The sequence below is a fragment of the Geotrypetes seraphini genome, chromosome 1 (genome assembly GCF_902459505.1).
Source record: "Geotrypetes seraphini chromosome 1, aGeoSer1.1, whole genome shotgun sequence".
Taxonomy (NCBI): Eukaryota; Metazoa; Chordata; class Amphibia; order Gymnophiona; family Dermophiidae; genus Geotrypetes; species Geotrypetes seraphini.
Window position 1 is genome coordinate 451,435,962 of NC_047084.1, and position 22,045 is coordinate 451,458,006.

At 42.4% G+C, this 22,045-nt stretch overlaps 1 protein-coding gene across 4 annotated transcripts in view; it reads left to right on the forward strand.

The window, feature by feature from the left end:
- Positions 1-22,045, forward strand: part of PFKFB1 (6-phosphofructo-2-kinase/fructose-2,6-biphosphatase 1) — a 70,304-nt gene that overhangs the window by 47,467 nt on the left and 792 nt on the right. For 3 of the 4 annotated variants that reach the window (XM_033921312.1, XM_033921322.1, XM_033921303.1), the window contains exons 8-14: positions 9,832-10,039; positions 11,025-11,171; positions 12,366-12,470; positions 18,409-18,538; positions 18,661-18,723; positions 20,340-20,404; positions 21,786-21,938. In XM_033921312.1, the coding sequence (XP_033777203.1) occupies positions 9,832-10,039; positions 11,025-11,171; positions 12,366-12,470; positions 18,409-18,538; positions 18,661-18,723; positions 20,340-20,404; positions 21,786-21,938 (871 nt within the window). The remainder of the gene's footprint in view (positions 1-9,831; positions 10,040-11,024; positions 11,172-12,365; positions 12,471-18,408; positions 18,539-18,660; positions 18,724-20,339; positions 20,405-21,785; positions 21,939-22,045) is intronic. The other variant, XM_033921332.1, reaches the window with a different exon arrangement.

A 22,045-nucleotide genomic window follows, 5' to 3' on the forward strand; every position in this document is an offset into this window, starting at 1 on the left:
TCTACAAGGCTATCTGGATAGGCCCAATGTCTCCAACATTTCTACCTCCTGTGGAATGTAATGGGGAAATAATATTTGTAAGTTTTGTGAGAAATGGGAACAGTGCTATTTTACTCCCTCAGTTTAATCTTTGGCCACAGCCCCTCTCCATTTCAAGCTGCTAAGAGAAAGTAAGGTTTAAAAGGGATATTTTCAGTTCATGAGACCATTAAGAGTTGGGACAGACCGAATATTCATCAAACTTTATCCTGTTTCCAACAGTGGCCAACCCAGGTCACAAACACCTGGCAAGATCCCAAGGAGAAAAACAGATTTTATGCTGCTTAGCCCAGGAATAAGCAGTGGATTTCCCCAAGTCCATCTTATGGACTTTTGTTTTAGGAAATTATCCTTTTAAAGCCTGCTAAGCTAACTGCTTTCACCACATTCTCTGGCAATGAATTCCAGAGTTTACACATTGAGTGAAGAAATATTTCTCCAACGACAAGCAGGCATAATATTCTCACATGTTGGTGATATCATCCAAGGAACCCGGTACGAACTCTGCCAAGTGCACTTACACTTTAAAGCGTGTGACTGTGCCCTCCTGCTTGACGTCAACTCATAGGACAATCAGTTATTAGTTTTCCATGGAGCAAAGAAGCTGTGTCTTCAGTTTCTCCTCATCGTATCAAACTTTTAAATCTTTTTGTGCCTTCTCATATTTATTATAGTGTAGTTTTCTTCATAATTCTTAATTTTTCTTGTTTTTTAGTCATTCCTTCGAATTTGGTTACAATTTTTTCATTTTTGGCCTTTTAGACCTTTTTTGCCCCAGAGAGCAATGACAGTTTTCGGCATACTTTTCACTCGAGCTCCATGGGACATTGAACCTTTTGACTTCACATCAGCCATTTTCCCTTCCATGTCAAAGAGGGTGCCAAGTGGCTTCAAGAATATAATCAATGTAATCGGATCATTTCAGGCTCTGACCATAATTGGTGTGTTCTAGGTCCTGACCATCAAGATATTCATTGTGACCTCTGTGAGTGTATGCAAAAGAGGACATTTAGGACCAAATTCTATAAACGGCATCCCGATTGTAGGTGGCCAACTGCTGTCTAGCCAGCCAATCGGGATGCATGTTTCTAAAACAAACTTCCTGAGGCAGGCCGCCTACATTGTAGGCGCCTCTGGGAGCTTAGGGAGGTGTATAGGCTCGCCAAAGCTCACCTAAGGCTAGGCTTGGGTGTGCCATGGCCCAGGAGTAGCCATAGGTGGCCCTATGCGCCTCCCTAGGCCTGCGATAGATATGTACAATGTAAGCCAGCAAAATGCTGGCCTACATTGTAAGCAGACACGGCCGCTGAGTTTATCGTGGCATGGGATCTACCTGCCATGATAAATTAGCAGCCACCCGTCCCCCCCCCCCCGTCCCCCGAAGATAGCTAGCAGGAAGGATGGCCAGTCTCTCCTGCTGGAACCACCCCACCGAAGAACACCCACAGGAGGGATATCTAGTCCATCCTGCCGGAACCCCTTTACCTCCCCAAATATCATAGGCATTATTCCCCCCATCCCCCGCCAGACCCCCCCACTCCACCTCCTCCAGAACCCCACCACCTTAAAATGTTGGCCGGCCAGAGGCATCCTTCCTGCCTCCAGCTGGCTGGTCCGCCTTCTCACGAATGGCGGGCCTGCCCCTTCCTGGTGCCTTAGGCACCTGGGCCAACCGGAATCTAAGGCCCCATTCGCAGTGTATTCTGGGATGCACTGGGAATGGCCTAAGATTCCGATTGGCCAGATTCCTTAGGTCCTACCCAGAGCCTTTACTGCAAATTCTTACAAGCACAAGATTAGTTCTTTTGAATTTTTTGAGCTTTGCCGTTAGTAAAAACCTGTGCAATGATCAAAGTGTGAAACCTCAGCACTTAACAACCGGACTTGTCCCGATGTTTGGTCTGAAAACATGAGACAGCAAGAAATGGGAACTTTTCTTCCTTCTGTTTTTGTGAATGGCAAGGCTGAGGATGTCAGAGAGATCAGTTAAAATATGTGCTTTATAAGAAAATATAATAATGTGTTATATAAAGTTTATAAGCATTGGTGGCCTACCTGGTGAGGTGTTTCTAGTGGTGGTGGTGGTGGCAGTGTGTCAGTGTGTTGAGCGGAAGATGTGGTCTGGGAAATTCTGCTGAGCAAACTCCGGGCTTATTTCCACCCCCCAGTTAGTCCACTCCACTCAACTGGTTCACACACTGAGTGGGTCTTTGGGTGTTGTCTTGGGTAGTTGTTTTGGGATCTCTTCCAGTGGTTTGTCAGTATTTCCTTGTGGTCCAAGGAAGGAAACTTTGTTAACCTTAGCATTGACCTTCAGAATATGTTTGTAACAGCGCTGCTTGTGTGGCATTAGGCTATGTAGTGATCGAAAGAAAAAAACAGACCTTTGCACATTTTTGCACTATATGGTGGATGTATGAGGAGATTCACATTTCCTGCACAGCTAAGTCCGTGTGAAGTTACCTTGTTCTGTATTTGACATCTAGCAAGGTCTCTGTTTAGAGGGAAAGATCTAAGCTTAAAAATGAAGTGGCCAGAAGTTATGGTAAAAGCAGATAGCATTGCTGGTTTTAAGAAAGGTTTGAACAAATTCCTGGAGGAAAAGTCCATAGTCTGTTATTAAGACATGGGGGAAGCATCTGCTTGCCCTGGATCGGTAGCATAGAATGTTGCTACTCTTTGGATTTTGACCAGGTACTAGTGACCTGGATTGGCTACCATGAGAATGGGCTACTGGGCATGATGGACCATTGATATGACCCAGTTAGGCTATTCTTATGTTATGTTCTCATCTGTAGGGACCTTTGTTTTCACTTCTTATTTTAATGTATTTCTTTTTCTGGGAACTTATCAGTGTTTTTTATAATGGGAACAAAAATGGAAGAGAATTAATGTGTGTGGAATGGGGGGGTAACTAATTTCTTCAGCTAAATAAGCTTTGGTGTTCAGAAGCCAGGCCATTAAAAATGGATATATTAACAGTATAGGATCCCTAGAATAGAGGTTCCCAAACTTTTTAATGTCTCCTTTTTTTTAACCTATCTTTCTCTTTCTTTCACTCCTCCCAGTATCCACTTTCCTCACATGTTCTTAAGATAAGCCATGCTATGTCAAGCCAAGTTCCTTGGGCAGTCTGCATCATAAGTAGCTGGCAAATACCAAAGAGCAGATCATATTTTTCACAGTTGATCTGAAACAATGTGATGGCTTTTACTGGTCTTTTCATTCAGCCATCTCCGTTCTGTTCTCCATACTCTCTCTCTTGTTTGTTCTCCTCTGCTTGGGCTATCGGTCCCAATCCTAACTCTTACCCCCACTGGTTCAAATTGCCACCTTTCCAATATTATTCCTATTCCTCCTCTCTTTCTCATGTATCTTGTGAAAAGTCTTTTGTCTCCAACAAGTTTGCCTACATTCATCTTTCTCTCTCATACTTACCAACTCGCAGAGCAATGAACTGCTCCTACTAAAAAGACAATGCAGACAATTAGAAAGAAAATGGAGGAAAAACAGTCAAAATTCTTCAACCATGATAAAACAACTACAAACAATACAAAACACAGCTCTAAGATTGGTCTACTCACTGAAGAAATTCGACCACATCACAGAGGCATACCACGACTCACATTGGCTCCCAATGCAAGCGAGAATACACTTCAAATTTTCCTGCCTACTATTTAAAGCAATAAACGGAGACAGCCCAGCCTATTGGAACAATCGACTAGTTCAATCCACCTCAACCAGACATAGGAGAACCCACACAACATTCACACACTCTCCAACCAAAAATGTGAAAAGAAAAAAACTGTACGACAACCTCCTAGCTCCCCGAGCTGCAACATTCGACCCCCCAACTCTACAACCTATTGACCTCGACCACAGACTACAAAACCTTCAAAAAAGAAATAAAAACCCTTCTATTCAAAAAACACATAAAACCGAACTAACTCAATCAGAAATGTCCCAAGCTTAGAAGGTTTCAAACCCAATTACAATTGATTGTAGTTACTGCTGTGTTACACTAAGTGTTATTAGTTTCGAGATCCCGGTGTCGTACATGTATCTGAATGCATTTTTGGACTGTATCTTTTCATAAAGCTTAATAAAAATATTGAACTCAGAAACGTGAAAAAAAAAAAAAAAAAAAAGAAATGTCCCAAGCATCACCTGCAACTACTCCATATGTACTTCTAATGTCATGACAATTCAGACATAATTTATGTTATGTTATGTTTGGAATAATGGTTACATATATGAGGTTCAATAAAAGAAAATTTTCTCTGCCTGCTTCTATTCTGACCATTTATTCCGTTTCATGGTTATTACCAAAAATATTTTTTTACATGGGGGGGTGGTATAAAAAAATGATGGGCCCTGGGTGCCACATACCCTAGGTACGCCACTGGAAATACTAATTTTCTGTTGTAGCTCCAACTTTATGGAATGCCATGCCACCTCAACTTCGCCATGAAAACTCACTTGACAAATTCAAGACTAAACTAAAAACTTTCTTATTCCAAGACGCATACCATAGCGTCTAAATATTTCCTTTTCCAACAGCATAGCAGTATATTAAACGAACCATTGTTAAGAAGCGATCCCCTTTCCTGGTGTTTTATTCCGCTCCCCACCCTCTTCCCCTAAATTTAATTTGTTTTAACGATGTAATTATTAACTTTCCTCCCTCTTTACCCTCAAACTCATGTTTGTATTCGTAATCTGTCTATTTAATGTTCACATTTTCTCCTCCCCCCCTTCTAAAATTTATTTTAACATTTTTTTAGCTTTGTAAACTGGCCAGGTGCATGTCGATGGTCGGTATATTAAAATTTAATTAAACTTGAAACAAATAATACAATCATACATCTATAATCACTACTTCATCATACTTTATCAAACTTCAAACTCCTTGGAGTAACATTAGACAGACGTTGCACTCTTCAATTGCAAATCAACAAAATCACACAAAAAGCATTCTTCACCATGCGCAACCTTCGCAAAATCAGAAAATTCTTTGACAAAGAACATTACAGACTCGTAGTCCAATCCCTAGTCCTAAGTCTAATGGACTATTGCAATATCCTCTACCTTCCTTGTCCCACCTACTTAATAAAACAACTACAGACCGTGCAGAACACTGCCCTCAGAATGATCTATTCCCTTGGAAAATTTGACCACATCACCAACGCCTTCCTAGATTCACACTGGCTTCCAATACAAGCCCGCGTCCAATTCAAACTCTACTGCATATTATTCAAAACATTAAACGGAACGGCACCCACCTACCTAAACAACCGCCTAAACAGGAACCTCTCATCCAGACAGAGGAGAACCCAATCCCCTTTCTCCCACCCCCCTTTTAAAGGAACCAAGCGCAAAAAGATGTACGACAACCTACTAGCAACACATGCAGCTAAATTGGACCCCTCAATCACCAACTTACTGACAGCATCAACTGACATCAAAGCTTTCCGAAAAGAAATCAAAACCCTGCTATTTAAGAAATTCATCCAAATGTACTAACCCCTTTTTCTTTTCCCCTCTCTCCCCCTCCCAGTATCCTCCCTTCAAAATTGTTTCAGACCTAACGCTCTTAATTGTATTCATCTTCCTGAAAATTATCAAATATTAAAAATAGAAAAAAACCCCAGCCCTGACAAAAATATCTTAATATTAAAAATGTTAGGTATCAGAATTAGTACCAGATACTTCTTGAAAAAGAAATTATTTCAGAGTTTTGGCTTTTTTAAAATCAGCATTGATCATATGGAACATACTTGAGGAGGCAGCTCTTTCTAAATATTTGGGCCTAATACATAGAATATTGATGTTCTATATTCTTCTAATCTGACAAATCAAAATAATGTTATATCTAATAAAGAATCTGAAAGTTGGTGTAGGTGCAAACTTGAGGAGATCATCAGGGATATTCTACCTGTCAACAGTTGAAAGATAAGCAGCAACATTTTGGGCTCCTTTTACGAAGCCACGTGCGACTTTTAATCATGCGCTAACCCCAGCGCTAGCCGAAAAACTACTGCCTGCTCAAGCGGAGGTGGTAGCGGCTAGTGTGGCCGGCGGTATAGCGCACGCTATTAGGTGCGTTAAACCTCTAGTGCGGCTTTGTAAAAGGAGCCCTTTATAACGAAGTCTATATTCCACCAGTAACCAATGCAAAGGCATCTGTGCGAGAGAAGCATGATCGAATTGTGGTAATCCAAAAAGAAAATGAGCTGTTGCATTCTGGGCTATAAGCAATGATTTCCACCTAAGTGCCATTCTGTAAATATGCACATATTTGACATAGTGTGTATTGTATAGGTAGGTGTACACACACAGTGGCATAGAAAGGAGGGGGAGGGGGGTCGGTCTGCCCTGGGCGCTGTATTGGTGGGAGCGCCTTTACTCCCTCCCCACCCCACCATACCTCTAGCTCTTCGCCGGCGTGAGCAACAACTCCAACCTGCTGCTCGCGCCAGTGTTGGCTCTCCGTCTGATATCACTTCCGGGTCCCACGCCTAGGAAGTGACGCCGACACGGGCAACAAGTTGGTGATGCTGCTTGCGCCGGAAAAGTTAAAGAGGTATAGGGGGAAGGGAAAGGAGACATGCGTATGGTGGGGGAGGGAGGGGAGGGAGCGGGGGAGAGGGGCGAATAGGGCAGGAGCGGGGCACCGCTGACCCAGGCACCTCTCACCCTCACTATACTACTGTGTACACATGGGCAGAAACTTGTGTGCATAACTTATAGAATGTTGTAAGTTATATGTGTATCTCTGGCATTTAGGTACAAACACATACACCACCGCAAGACTCTTCCCAATTCTCTGAAACAAATCGCTCTTCTCTTCAATTCCTCTGGAAATGGCCAGATAACTTCTTTTGTAATCCGCCTTGAACCGCAAGGTATTGGCGGCATAGAAATCACTAATGTAATGTAATGTATAAGTGCTTAACAAAACAAAAATAAAGAGGAACTGGAGAAATATATGCAACTCAATAAATTACTAGCCTACAGTATATACACTGGGAGCAAAAATGCTCGACCCCTTAAAGTTTTGGATACCTATATTCATTCAATGAACTGCATACGTGCACACATAATGGGGGGAAACGCCTCAGAAGCTGCAGGGCATACGTTGCTCTGGAGCTAAGGGGAGCTTAAATTGCTCATTAGCTCTCCTCCAATGATCTATCGTATGCGAAACAACCCCTAGAATGTGACTTCAAAAAAGTTCTAAGCCAAAATTTTATAATTCAAAACAAGCAAGCAACACTTATATCTTTGCTTCAAAATGGAATGAAAACTTCACAACGTATGCGAGCTTAAGTGCAGCTTCCTCACAGAATTAATGTGTAGCCATGATCCAAAAATCATTTCTTCAGGGCTCTTCAGTGTATTAAGAGAATAGTTACTCGGAGAATAGTTAAGCTCTGAAACGCGTTGACAGAGGTTGTGGTAAGAGCGGATAGCGTAGCTGGTTTTAGGAAAGGTATGGCAATTTCCTGGAGGAAAAGTCCATAGTCTGTTATTGAGAAAGACAAGGGGGAAGCCACTGCTTGCCCTGGAACGGTGGCATGGAATGTTGCTACTCCTTGGATTTTGGCCAGTGTCCTGGATTGGCCACTGTGAGAATGGGCTACTGGGCTTGATGGACCATTGGTCTGAACTCTGAACCAGTAAGGCTATTATGTTCTTATGCAATATAAACAGGTTATAATGACATGTGGACCTGGGACTTTTTATTAGAGGAACAAACCAACCACAATAATTAATTTTATTTTATTATTTTTAATTCATTACATTTTAATTTCTTCATCTTTTAATTTTTATACTTTATAATTAACTAGTATTTTTATTTTTTAATATAATCTTTGTTTTCATCCTCACGGAATGCTTGTTAGGATATACGTATATTATCTCTATCTTTCCTATCTTCAATGGAGTTCCTTTCTTTAATCAATTGTTGCATTGTAAACCGCTTAGGTCTGTGATATGCTGGCGCGGTATAACAAATCTTAATAAACACAAACACAATAAACAGTACACGCATTACATTATAAGGAACACAAACATATGAGGGACAGTACTCTTAGTCACCCCATGGCTATGACATTTCAAAGCCCCCCTCCCCAGCAGAAATCCCTCCCCACCTTTTCTTCCCCAATATACAAATATAGCATCATAACAAAGCAACTCCCGGTAGAGACGTATGCAATTGAAGCCTGTTCAGGACCCGACTCCTACTAAGAGGATCCAAGATATGTAAATAAGGAGTCCAGACTTTTACAAAATCATGGCTCTGTCTACGAGAATGGGAAGCCAGTTGTCAGTTTTAAAGTGGCCCCCACAATATTAGGTGGTAGGGGTTAAGTGAAAGGCGTACTGACAAACGCCAGGTCCCAGGTTCAGTTCCCTCACAGATGACTCACCAGGAAGTAGAATAATAGACACAACCAGAGGTGATTGCATAAAGAATATATTATAGAAATAGGCTTACAGAAAAGTAATATTCATAAGCATTACAATTAAGCAGAGAGCATTACACTTAAGCAGAGAGCAAGCAGTCTCACTGCCTTACAGAGGTCAGAGGCAGAGAGGGACATAGAAGCTTGCAGTTCTAGGAAGCTTCGTGTTCTATAGATAAAGGGAAGGATAGACATAGAGAGGGAGAGCCAAGACAGAACCAGAGTGCCGAGCAAAGAGCCAAGAGATAGCTCCATAGAAAAAGAGAGAGCGATTGATACGTGGGAACATAGAAAAAGAGATACATAGAAAAAGATACATAGAAAAAGAGAGAGAGATCTTGATAGAAAAAGAGAGCTGGCTTTTATACCTTGGAATCTTATTCTGAATAGAGAAAATATTGTATCTCCCAGTATCTTTCTGTTTAGAACTTGCAAACTGTTTGAGACAATGGTTAATTTAATTAACAAAGGAGGGTGAGAAACCTGATGGGATTAAGTCTCTGGCTTGATCTGTGCACCCTTGTCCTAAGCACCCTCTTAATCAGACATTAACACCTTTTAGCTAGCCATGATTCAATCAGGGCTACTTGAAACTTAAAATATATCAATCAGGGCTACTTAAAACAGTTTCCCTGCACTAAGGGTCTATCTGCCTTCCCATGCCAGGGTCAGATTGATATAATCTCCCAGAGGCCTCTAGGCTGACACCAGTCTAGCCTCTCAACCCATCAAAGCATGTAATCTATTTCTCCAATACCATATGGAAGGTGGTTCATTAGACTGGGACGTTTTAATGTGATATTCACTGCAGTACCCCTGATCCGCTGAGTTGTGTCTGTGTGGCCATGTGAAGCTGCAATACAGCCTGGAATGTACTGTTTCTTTCACGTCTTTGGGTGGTGGGAGGGAGGAGGGTCGGTGAGCTGTGATGACCATTCAAGGAAAAAGTCCATGTCTAATGCCTCTTTGAAAAATGTCCCAGGGATACCTTTACACCTGCTTTTTGGGGGAGCACAAATTTTCTGGGGTAATTTAGGCTTCAATTTGAAAGTGTGCAGGGAAATGGACAGCCTTGACCAGTCTCAATCTCGAGAATGCTTTAGCTCATATCAAGCAAAGTTGCATGTGAGCAGATTGTTATGCACAGAACTGTTCCCACATATCAGATAGGTCAATTTATAAAAATTAAATTCACGGATAAAGCACTGTTTTATATCTGGAAATCACCCTCTTGGCATTTATTATCCTTTGTATTTTGAGCATGTGGATTTTGGAAAGATGAATAATAAAATGTGGTGACAGTGGCATTTCCCTTCTCTCATAGCGCTCTTTCTTACATTAAGATATTCAATGTGGGCAGCCGATATCTTGTGAACAGGGTACAGGACCATGTGCAGAGCCGCACAGTATACTATTTGATGAATATCCACGTGACACCACGCTCCATCTACCTATGCCGCCACGGTGAGAGTGAGCTCAACCTGAAGGGAAGGATTGGTGGCGATTCAGGGCTATCTGCCCGTGGCAAACAGGTACAGAGGGAGGAAAAGAAAGAGCAGGACACAAAGAGTTGGAAGGAAAGGGCTTGAGACAAAATACAACAGAGAAGAACAGTTAAGGGATTTAGAGATAGAGAGTTGCACGGGGACAGAATCAAACCCGTCCCCGCTGGAATCAAGCCGTCCCTGCAAGTCATCTCTTCCATCCTTGCCCATCCCCATAAACTTCGGAAGTAGTTATTTCATTAATTATGCTACTGAATTGGAGGCTCTAATAGTTTTTCCTCTTGCGAAGTACACTTTTTGCGTTTGGCAGCCGGTTCCACAGCAAGATCATTTGTAATCTACAAATAAGCAAAGAAGGGCTTCCTTCTGATATCAGAGGAAAGACTTTCGGGTCAGCTGCAGGCAGCATGTAGGAACCATTTCCTGTGGCTTTTTTTATTATTTGAAACAATTTTTATTGAATAAGTCCAACAGAGAAAAACATCAAAATGACCCCCGCCAAAACACTATAAAAACAGTACAATTGAAACAGCATCCCCCCACCCCACTCCACAGCTCCCCAGAATTCCAAGATCTTCATACCAAGTACATCTAACATATTCAGTGGGCTTGGATTCTTATAGCCTATTGACAATATAACAATTCATCCTCCCCCCCGATACCCCCCCAAGCCTAGATGTGGTAAAAGAATGAGAAAAGAAAGAGGAAGAGAACCCCCCCAACCTCCCCCCCCACACACACATATAGCTCTTCCTGTGGCTTTTTGATGAAGCAAGTGCAGTTGGGAGGAAGGAAGTAGGAGACTCTACTTGGACGTCTTAGAGCCAGATAGCACACCCCCACAGGAGCCCCACAAGAGGTGATTACATCCCCATGACCCCATAGAGTTCCCCGCGGGATTCCTGTCGGCCCTGTTCCCATGTAGCGCTCTAGCTAGAGAGCAATAGAGGGTGAAGATGAGAGGGCACATTGTATATAGGACATTAACAAGATTCTCTTTTATTTCTCCTAGTTTGCGCACACGCTCGGTAGCTTTATCCGCTCACAAAATATCCCAGACCTGAAGGTGTGGACGAGCCACATGAAACGCACCATCCAGACAGCAGAGGCTCTGGGAGTTCCCTACGAGCAGTGGAAGGCTCTGAATGAGATCGATGCAGTGAGTGTGCTGATTGACAGTGGGTCCTCTTCCTCTGATTATGTAATACAGAAGTGTGGGTCTCATGTCACTGGCTTCTATACTGTCCTTTTCTCCTTCACACCTACACCCCTCTAATTCTATAAATTGCATGCTCAGTTTTAGGCTTAACATACAAAGTTTCATGCACAAGTTATAGAATAGTGTCAGTTACACTAACTTATTCCTAGGCTAAGCAGCATAAAATTTACTCCTTGGGATCTTGCCAGGTACTTGTGACCTGGGTTGGCCACTGTCAGAAACAGAATAGTGGGCTTCATAGGGACCAACTTTTCCAAACGATTGAGGGGGCTAAATTTAATGGAAAATTACTCCTCTCCGGACAGTGAAAGAGTTTGCTCAATAGTGGGGGTGCTCAAGCACCCACGGAGCTGGGCTTGATGGACCTTCAGTCTGTCCCAGTAGGGCAATTCTTATGTTAGTTTCTTAATAATTAGCTGCCAATTGGCGTTAACCAATTATTGGCTAAATTTGATTGGCACCAATTAGCAGTTACACACATTAATATGCTATAAATTGCACCTGCAAAAATCTACTGTGTGCAACTGCAAGGGGGGGGAAATGCTCAGGTCAGGATAGTATCCAGCAGTGGTAGGCGTAATTTATAGAATCTAGAATAGAATTTGTGATTAGTGAATTCTATCCCTGCACCTAACTTTAGGTCTCCTTTTGAGAATTACCCCCTTAGGGTAACCAGGGTTTAGAAAATGAGCTTTATCACTTGCCTGGGATCAGTGCCTTTTCTTGGTTAGTGGGCTTGGGAGCAGAATTAGACAGCAAAAGCATCTTCAGCCTTGATAAGGGTCCTAGGAGGAGGAGGAGGAGGTATTTTAAGTCTTCAGGAAGAAAGGAGGAAGCCTGGGAACCTAGAATAAAAATTAGAGGACTGAGGAAAAGAGAGAATGAGAAGCCTGGAAAAGGGGAAGTGAGGAGGAGTTGGGAGAGAGAAGATGAGAGGGTGATGGAAGAGAATGGGGAGCTGGGTTTTCCCACTGCTGTCACATTTCCCTCCAAAGATTGTGGGGGGAGGGTGTATGTGTGGAAGGCAGGTATACATAAAGAGGTTTTTTTCAAGTTGCAAAAGCATAGCAAGTGTGTCATGGACAAATTTTAGAATGTCTGAGTGAACTGGAGGTCTTTTGTACTCCGTTTCAGGGGGTCTGTGAGGAGATGACATATGAGGAGATCCAGGAGTACCACCCAGAGGAGTTTGCCTTGCGAGACCAAGACAAATACCGATATCGCTATCCCAAAGGCGAGGTATGTAACACTCAGTACAGCCAGGTAGTATAACATGTTGGTGTCACTTATGGCAGACAGAAACCCCCGGATTCTATATATGGTGCTGATCCAAGTATACATCCAAATTAAAGTGTCTAAGGAGCTAATGAGTACCAATAATTGGGTGTGAATTTGCACTAATCAGCAATTTGGATTTGTGTGTACATCTTCCTCCATGTTATTCTATAACAGTGTGTGCTGAAATCTCATAGCACACAACCCAAAAGGGGTGTGTGGCCATGGGAAGTGCATGGGCAGGTCTGGGGCATTCATAAAATTTGCGCACTTTGTTATAGAATACCAGGGAAGCATGCGCAAATTGGGCACCAGGAATTATACCTAGTTTCAATGAGTGTAAGTCCTGGCAGCCAAATTTGTGAACTAAAATCAGTGCTCAGTGTTCCATAATGGGAGCTCATCTTTGAGCAGCCATGATAGAATTTGTGTTGAGCGCCATTTACTGAGTTAGTAAAAAGTGTGTGTGCGCGTCATTATTCAAGGACAAGATTTGTAGTGGGAGTGTCTTGTATTATCTGACCTTGAGTTCAAAATCCCTTTTTATTTACTGATAAGCATCAAGGACCACACGGTAATAATATATATATATATATATATATATATATATATATATATATATATATATACACACACACATACATAAAGTATATATACACGAGACTTAATTCATAAGTCATGGCAACTATTTTTTTCTCTCAAAAATGTACCAAAAGTGGAAATCTAATATATACATTTGAAAGGGTGTGACATGTACTTCTTAATGTTCCTACCAGATGAGAGATGAGTGCAGCGGTCTCTGGTAGGGGAGAAGCAAAAAAAAAAAAAAAAAAAAGACATTTGAAATCATAAGAACATAAAAATTGCCATACTGGGACAGACCAAAGGTCCATCAAGCCCAGTATCCTGTTTCCAACAGTGGCCAGCCCAGGTCCCAAGTACCTAGCTAGAGCCCAAGTAGTAAAACAGATTTTGTACTGCTTATCCTAACTATAAGCAGTGGATTCCCCAAGCCATCTCAATAATGGCCTATGGACCTGTTTAGGAAATTATCCAAACCTTTTTTAAACTCTGCTAAGCTAATTGATTTCACCACATTCTCCAGCAATAAATTCCATTGTTTAATTACACATTGTGTGAAGAAATATATTCTCCAGTCTATTTTAAATCTACTACTTAGTAGCTTCATCGCATGCTCAATATTTTTTCCCAAGCCTCATTCTCATCCAGGAGAAACGGCACTTCATACGCTGGATTGTAAGCGTGCTTTTGTCTATTATTTCAGCAGGACAAAGCCGCATAGAACATCTCCTCAACTTTTTGTCTCTTTTGATCTTAACAAGTTGGTGTATCCTATTTCCAAGAGAACGATTTCCAACTGATTGGCTTCCCGCATATCGTTCTGTCATGCTCAGGCTGGGCTGCACCTGGAGAGTCAGGTCACAGCCCATAAAGATCAAGCTATTGCAACTTCAGTAGCTTTCACCCACTCTACCCCTATTGATGAGATTTGCAAAGCTGCTATTTGGTCCCCGGTTCATACATTCACCTCACATTATAGTCTGGAAACTTTTTCCAGACAGGATGGGCACTTCAGCTAGACAGTATTAAAAAAATTATTTTCCTAAAGGCCAACACTAGAGAATGACACGGTGGCTGTTACCTGTGGCTAGCTGTGGGTAACCTGCTGAAACGGTGGGGGGGGGGGGGAAGTGCTCACTTTGGGCACAGGGACAAGGCCATCCACCGCCCCATGGAGCGTGAATGGCCTTGTCCCCGCAGTTGAGGGAACGCGTGCGGTCACCGATCGCGCGTGGCCCCCCCCTCCCTCCTTCCTTCCTTCCTACCTACCAAATCTATCTCCCACCCTCCCCCCCTTACCTTCACGGCGCGTTAGTAAAGTAAGTTACTCAAGCCGACCGAACCTGCCTAGCTGCCTGCAGTCGCATGTGTGTAGGTGGAAGCTTCTCCTCTGACGCAACTTCCGGTTGCGTCAGAGGAGAAGCTTCTGCTTACACACATGCGACTGCAGGCAGGCAGGTTTGAGCAACTTACTTTACTAACGCGCTGCGAAGGTAAGGGGGATTCTCGGGACGCGCAAGGGGGTGTTGAAGGGCAGAGAGAGGGAATGGTGGTGGTGGGGAGAAGGCGCTGGAAGGGAAATGGGGAAGACAAGAGTGGGCAGAAGACGCTGGAAGGGAAATGGGGAAGACAGAGTGGGGAGAAGACAGAGATGCCAGACTATGGGGGGAGCGGAGGGAAGAAGATGGGTGCCAGACCAATTGGGGGGGTGTGAAAGGAGAGGCACAGTAACAGAGCAAATGGAAGTTGCTGAGAGAAGTCAGACAGTGGATGGAAGGAATTGAATGAGAAGATGAGGAAAGCAGAAACCAGACAACAAAGGTAGAAAAAAAAATTTCTATTTATTTCCTTTTTTGCTTTAGGATAAAGTAGTATATTAGTTGTGTTGATAAAAATTTATAAACAAAGCCCTGCCAGCTGAACATCTCTTTCTCTAATTCAGCAGACAGAACTTTGATTTATAAGAAAGGAATAAGCTAAATACTGCAGTACTGAGGCTTGTATGGATGCTGCAGGGACGGCAGGGACAGGGCAGTGATGGGGACAGAATTTTTCCCCCTTGTCATTCTCTAGCCAACACTCCCATCATCCCATTCTGGTTAGCTTGGAGAATATGCTGCCTGCTTGTCCTGAGATAAAGGCACAGTTACTTACTGCAACAGGTGTTATCCAGGGACAGCAGGCAGATAAATTACAATTGTGGTTAGGTGAATGTATTCATCAAGCATCAAATTGCTGTTCTTTCCGTATATTAGTTAAGACCATTCTGTTGGACAATTTTATTACTTAACATTGAGATTCTCTTACTGACTGTATTATATATTCCATTCTACTATTTGTATTTCTATGGTATGATTGTACTTTGCTGACTGTCCACCTATTTTTGTTGTAAACTGCCTAGAACTTTTGGTAATGGCGGTATAAAAGAATAAAGTTATTATTATATTCTCACAACCCACCCACCTCCCCTGGTTGGCTTCATAGCTGACTTACTGAATTGAGGAGCCACGTGCCTACGTCAGGCAGGAAGGCACTCACGCATGTGCGGTGCAGGCTATCGCGAACTTTCAAAATTTCTTAAAGTGGCTTGGCCATGCATGAAAACGGTCGGGTAGCGGGTGAGCTCCGTGTTGACAAACTGTTTTAAGATCAATAAGTCGCTTGTAAATCTTTCTTTTTGTACGGAAAAGGAGTAAAAGCAAAATTGGCTTCGGGGAAACAAGTTAAAAATGACTCATTGTTCGTAAACACCAGAAGCGTTAAAAGAGCGAAGCCGGAGCCTGAAACCCCTCTGAAGGTGCCAGTACAAAAAGGAACCGACAGTGAAGTTATGAAAGAATTGAAGGAAATAAAAAAGATTGTGTTGGCAAACGCAAAGAAATTAAACGATCTGACAAATGAAGTAACTAACCTGAATAAAAGAATAGAACTTATGGAAATAAAATCAAATCAGTTTGAAAAGAAAATGGAGGAAACTGAAATAGAATTATTTCAAATGGGTCCTCGGCCACTAATATTTAAATTATTAAGACATCAGCAGGTTATAGAGATTTTCCAATTGGCAAAACAAAATAAGAATTTTAAATGCCAAGATGACTGTATTCATATTGTGCCTGATTTTGCCAAACACACGGCAAATAAGAGGAAAAAATTTTTAGATCTGAGGCCACAATTACGAGCTATGGGGGCAAATATGGGCTTCTATACCCTGCAATAATGAAGATTACTATGGAAAACAAAACAACTACTTTTGATGATCTAGGAAAATTGGAAGATTTTATACAACAGAAGGAGCAACCAATGTCTCCTTGATTCCTTCACTGGATGTTTGAATAAAAATGGTTTCATTTTTTCTTTTGTAGATTCTTGTTTTAAGTTATACTATAGTTTTGCCAAAGCCAAATAAAGATCCCACGTTGGTTTCAAATTACTGGCCTATCTCGCTAATCAATGTAGATGGAAAACTTTTGGCTACGCTTAGCTAAGGCTCTCCCTTTTATTATTGATATGCACAAAACTGGGTTTATGTCACGTTTATGACATGTTCTTAGCATTAAAATGCCTAGATTGTATAAAGAAAACAGAATATTTATGGATACATGGAAAACTCTGCAATATGTCAGTAATTTAACACCTAGTCCAATCTATAAATCGACAAATCAAACTATATGGTTAAACTCCAAAATTCAAATTGGCGGATTTAAGGTCATCTGGAAGCATTGGATGATAGCAGGTATACGGATTTTAGGTGATGTTATTTCAAATGGTAAACTGCTTGACTTTTCACAGTTGCAACATAAATATGGTCTTAATAAATCACAAAGCTTTAGATGGTTGCAACTGAAGCAGGCCATTCAGGCAGGGTTCCCTGAATGTAAGAATCTTAATACGATATATAGTTTAGAATTTTTATGCTTCCAGGTGGACTTCTTGGGACACCAGGCCGCACAGTGGTATAAATTGATAAACGGATTTGTAAATAAAAAACCTAAAACTGGACTTAGGGACATTGAGATCAAGCATCAAATTAATGCTTCTCAATGGCCACAAATTTGGTCTTGGAGGATGAGATGTACAGTGTCCGCCTCTATGAGACAAACTTGGTTCTTTTTGTTACATAGAGCATTTTGGACCCCAGTTCGATTACAGAAGTTAGATAGCTCTAAGTCTAATAGATGATGGCATTGTAATCTTGAAGCAGGGACTTTAGATCATTTATTATTCTATTGTCCCTTTATCATGGCCTTTTGGAAATCAATTTGGTCCCAAATTAATTGTTTATTAGAAAATCATGTAGCATTATCATATGATACAATTTTATTTGGTATATCAATGAGAACAAAGAGCCAAATATCATCAAATAATAATAAGCTTTTATTGATTATGACAGGAGTCGCCATACAACAGATCACAAGTAATTGGAATAGACTGAATTATAATTTCTGGTGGAATTCGTTATGTCACATTTATAAAATGGAGAGAACAATAGCTATACAAAAGGGGAGTTATAATAAATTTAAGGAGATATGGGGGCCATTAACTAAATATTGTAATGAATAGATACCATTCTACTTTATAAGTATAATTGTGAATAAGGGGATGGGAGTATTTGAATTTTTATGTGATATATTTGATTGAATATGAGATTGAAGGGATGGGAGGGATTAAATTTTATCTATTAACATTATAAATGATAGAATATCAAGTGATGCATTCATTGTTAATTATTTAATAATTTTACACTTGTTGAAAGATGAAAAATGAATAAAGGTTTACAAAAAAAATAAAGTGGCAATGCACTTTTAAAGCGCCCGTACCAGGGCTCTGTGGATGACATCACACATGTGAGAATATCTGCTTGCTGGCCCTGGATAACACCTGTTACAGTAAGTGGAGTCCCACCAGACCATTCCAGATCCCGCCCTAGTAAAAATTTGCAAGTGTGGAGGAAAAATACCTCTGGAGGTGGATGCTAAGAAGATGGAGTTACTCTAGTTTTGGGTTTCTGGAGCTTCAACTTGTCTGAATTTATGAGAATTTGTTGTGCTCACTCAACATGCCTTAGACCAGGGGTGTCAAAGTCCCTCCTCGAGGGCCGCAATAGTCAGGTTTTCAGGATTTCCCCAATGAATATGCATGAGATCTATTGGCATGCACTGCTTTCATTGTATGCTAATAGATCTCACGCATCTTCAGTTCAAAGGCCTTAGACAGTGGCAATGTGTCCTGGTAACAGCATCTGTTGTCAGCACTTTGTGTGCCTGCATCTGTTCTGCTTGACAAAAATTTGTAACTTATGTTCATGTCCCTCTCTATTTAGTCCTATGAGGATCTGGTTCAGCGACTGGAGCCTGTGATAATGGAGCTAGAAAGACAAGAGAATGTGCTGGTTATCTGTCATCAAGCTGTCATGCGCTGCCTTCTTGCCTACTTCTTAGATAAAAGTGCAGGTACTGACTATTCGACAGAGCTGAAACTCACTTACAGACAGTGCTGTAACATTCAATTATAGTAGGCCCATGGCCTGGATCATATAAGCTTAATCTCTCCAAGCTCTCCCTTTCTTTTACAGAGGAACTGCCATACCTGAAGTGTCCCCTTCACACTGCGCTGAAACTGACCCCAGTTGCTTATGGTGAGTCCTACAATTAATATACAAGAATGCAGACCTCTTTTTTAAAAAAATAGTAATTGTAATGATTGAATATTATTTTTTCCCCTTAAGTATGCATGACCAAAGGTGGGGGATGGGTATTTTGGTCTGATTATTAAAGTAAGGTATAAAGGAATGGATATTATTACGTTTTTTTCAGATTTAAATAATGTTATTGATTAGGGGGCAGATAAATTCTGATGTGGATTTTAACGAAATATTAAGTGTTGTATCTGAATTTAAAATGTTACATATGCTGTTAGACTTATTGTAAGTTTTAAAAAATGAATTAAAAAAAAAATAAAATATATATATATCTTAAATAATAAAATGCTAGCCCGTGCATGCGCAGTATCGAAACGTGTTCCCTGATCCCTTTTCTGTCGGGATGTGGCCGCACGACTGCGCATGCGCTAGATGGCGCGTTGAGGAGTCATAATGCAGACCCGGAAGAGCGAAGGAAGCCTCACACTGAGCAACTGTATTTACACTGTGCAACGAGCCTCTGCAACGGTCCCAGGTCCCTCTCAGCCCACCCTTCTCGCGGTCTGGCCGGCTACCTTAGTCCTTTGCCGCCGCCGCCACCACCCCCTTCCCTTTCCGCGGTCGACAAAACTCTTGCCTCCAGCAGCCGTCGCAGCACTGTAAACACGCTGCTTCGCGGCCTCTACTGCCTTCATTTGCTCTTCCGTTTCTCTGATGACGTCATCAGGGACACGGAAGAGCAAATCGGGGCAGTAGAGGCCGCGAAGCGTGTTTACAGTGCTGCGGCGGCTGCTGGAGGCAAGAGGTTTGTCGACCGCGGGAAGGGAAGGGGGTGGTGGTGGCGGCAAGGGACTAGGGGAGCTGGCCAGACCGCGAGAAGAGAAAATCGAGTGAGCCACGAAGAGACAGGGAGGAACTGGGAAGAAGGAAAGGGGCCTGCTTTGGGGTAAGGGTGTGCTTGGAGGCACACAGCTTTGCTTGGGGGGGAGACAGAAGGGGGGCCACGGAGAGACAGGGAGGAACTGGAGAGGGAAAGGGGCCTGCTTTGGGGAAGGGCTGTGCTTGGAGGCAGACAGCTTTGCTTGGGGGGGAGACAGAAGGGGGACCACAGAGAGACAGGGAGGAACTGGAGCGGGAGAGGGAAAGGGGTCTGCTTTGGGGGAGGGGTGTGCTGGGAGGTAGATAGCTTTGCTTGGGGGGGGAGACAAAATGGGGGGCCACGGAGAGACAGTCAGGGAGGAATTGGAGGGGTAGAGGGAAAGGGGGCTGCTTCGGGGGGAGGGGTGTGCTGGGAGGCAGATCATTTTGCTTAGGGGGGGAAGATAGAAGGGGAGCTACGGAGAGACAGTTAGGGAGGAACTGGAGGGGGAGAGGGAAAGGGGGCTGCTTTCTAGCACCCGTTAATGTAACGGGCTTAAAGACTAGTATATATATAATTACTCATCAGTCTGTCAGACAAAGGACAGAGGTTATCTTATGGAGTGCAGACTTACTCTAATCTTAGATGCAGCTCGATAAGGGAAGGATGTCACCAGGTTTACCTGTTCCTACTAACTTTTATTAATAAAGGCTGCAGAATTCCTTCATTGTTCTTGCCTCTGCTTTTTCACCAGGCTGCAAGGTGGAGTCAATTTACCTGAATGTTGAGGCTGTGAACACACATCGAGACCGGCCACTGGTGAGTGCAGGGCACAGGATGCCTGGGCATAATTGTATTCAGTTTTCAACCTGCAGCAGGCAGATCACTTACTGCCAGCAACTTTCCTTCGTGAACCCTAGAGCAGTGGTTCCCAACCCTGTCCTGGAGGAACACCAGGCCAATTGGGTTTTCAGGCTAGCCCTAATGAATATGCATGAAGCAAATTTGCATGCCTATCACTTCCATCATATGCAAATCTCTCTCATGCATATTCATTAGGGCTAGCCTGAAAACCCGATTGGCCTGGTGTTCCTCCAGGACAGGGTTGGGAATCACTGCCCTAGAGAATAGCCACGTCAAGAACCAGTGCCTAATCATAACATCTGACTGGCTCTATACTAGGTCAGTTAAGATATTATCACCCAAGACTTCACAAACCTGTTTGATAACCCCACAACCTGATGCATTTTCTGGACAGCCACAAGTGCTCTCTCTGATGATACTAAGGATCTATTGCATGCATACTCACAATAGTTGTCCTAAGAATCAAACTGGGTGTAGGATCCATAGGACAGGTTTGGGAAGCCTTCACATAGACTTGCAACTAGATGTGATGTGTTATCTATGGCCTTTCTGCAAAGATGGACTAACTTAGGTTTTCAACTGAAAGAACGGAAAACAGGCTGAACAGTGTTTTTTTTTCTCAGTATGTTCACACATGGCATAACACAGGATAGGTATATCTATCTTGCTCAACGTAGTCTATAGTCACACTGCTGTTATTAATGCAGCAATCTAAGAAACAGAACTGGGTTCAATTGCCAGCGACTCTGGGCAAGTAATTTAACCCTCCATTGCACCAGGTACAAAATAACTGATTTGTACACTGTTTTGATTGTAAACACAGGAGGGTAGTATATCAAATCCCATCCCCCTCTCTGCCTCTTTTTTTGTTTTGTTCAAAGGTTCTATATTCCTATAGTTTCACAATAAAACTGCAGAAATTTGTATTATGGAGTGGTGACAAGAACAGGAGTGTCAAAGTCCCTCCTTGAGGGCTGCAATCCAGTCGGATTGTCAGGATTTCCCCAATGAATATGCATGAGATATATTAGCATACAATGAAAGCAGTGCATGCAAATAGATCTCATGCATATTCATTGGGGAAGTCCTGAAAACCCGACTGGATTGCAGCCCTCAAGGAGGGACTTTGACACCCCTGGACTAGAACAAGAAGTTGGGATGGTTTATACCTGGATCTCTGCTCCTATGAATAGCAAAGCGAAGGCGTCATATGCTCTGTTAGATAATACAGCCATCTTTACACTTGAAGGTGGACTGGTGTGTGTACACACTCTCCCAACTCAGACTATTTCTGGTCTGATATTTTTTTCCTCTCTTCCCATCCCCCATGGCTCAGCATCTGATGCAGAAACCTAGCCAGGCTCCCCTGTATCGGCATCATCATGCTTTGCCCCTGGCTAGCCCTGAACCTAACAAAAAACCTGATTTGGAGGACCTGGGCGAGGCAGCAGTGTCCAGCACTCTTCTGCTTGTCTCAGTGTACCCACAGGTAACACCCCTTCCTCCTGCCTATTTTCTATTTACCCCAACCTATCCCCTGTACTAGTCACTGCTAACCTCTTGTTCATATATTCTTATTTCTCGCTGTTTAGTCTT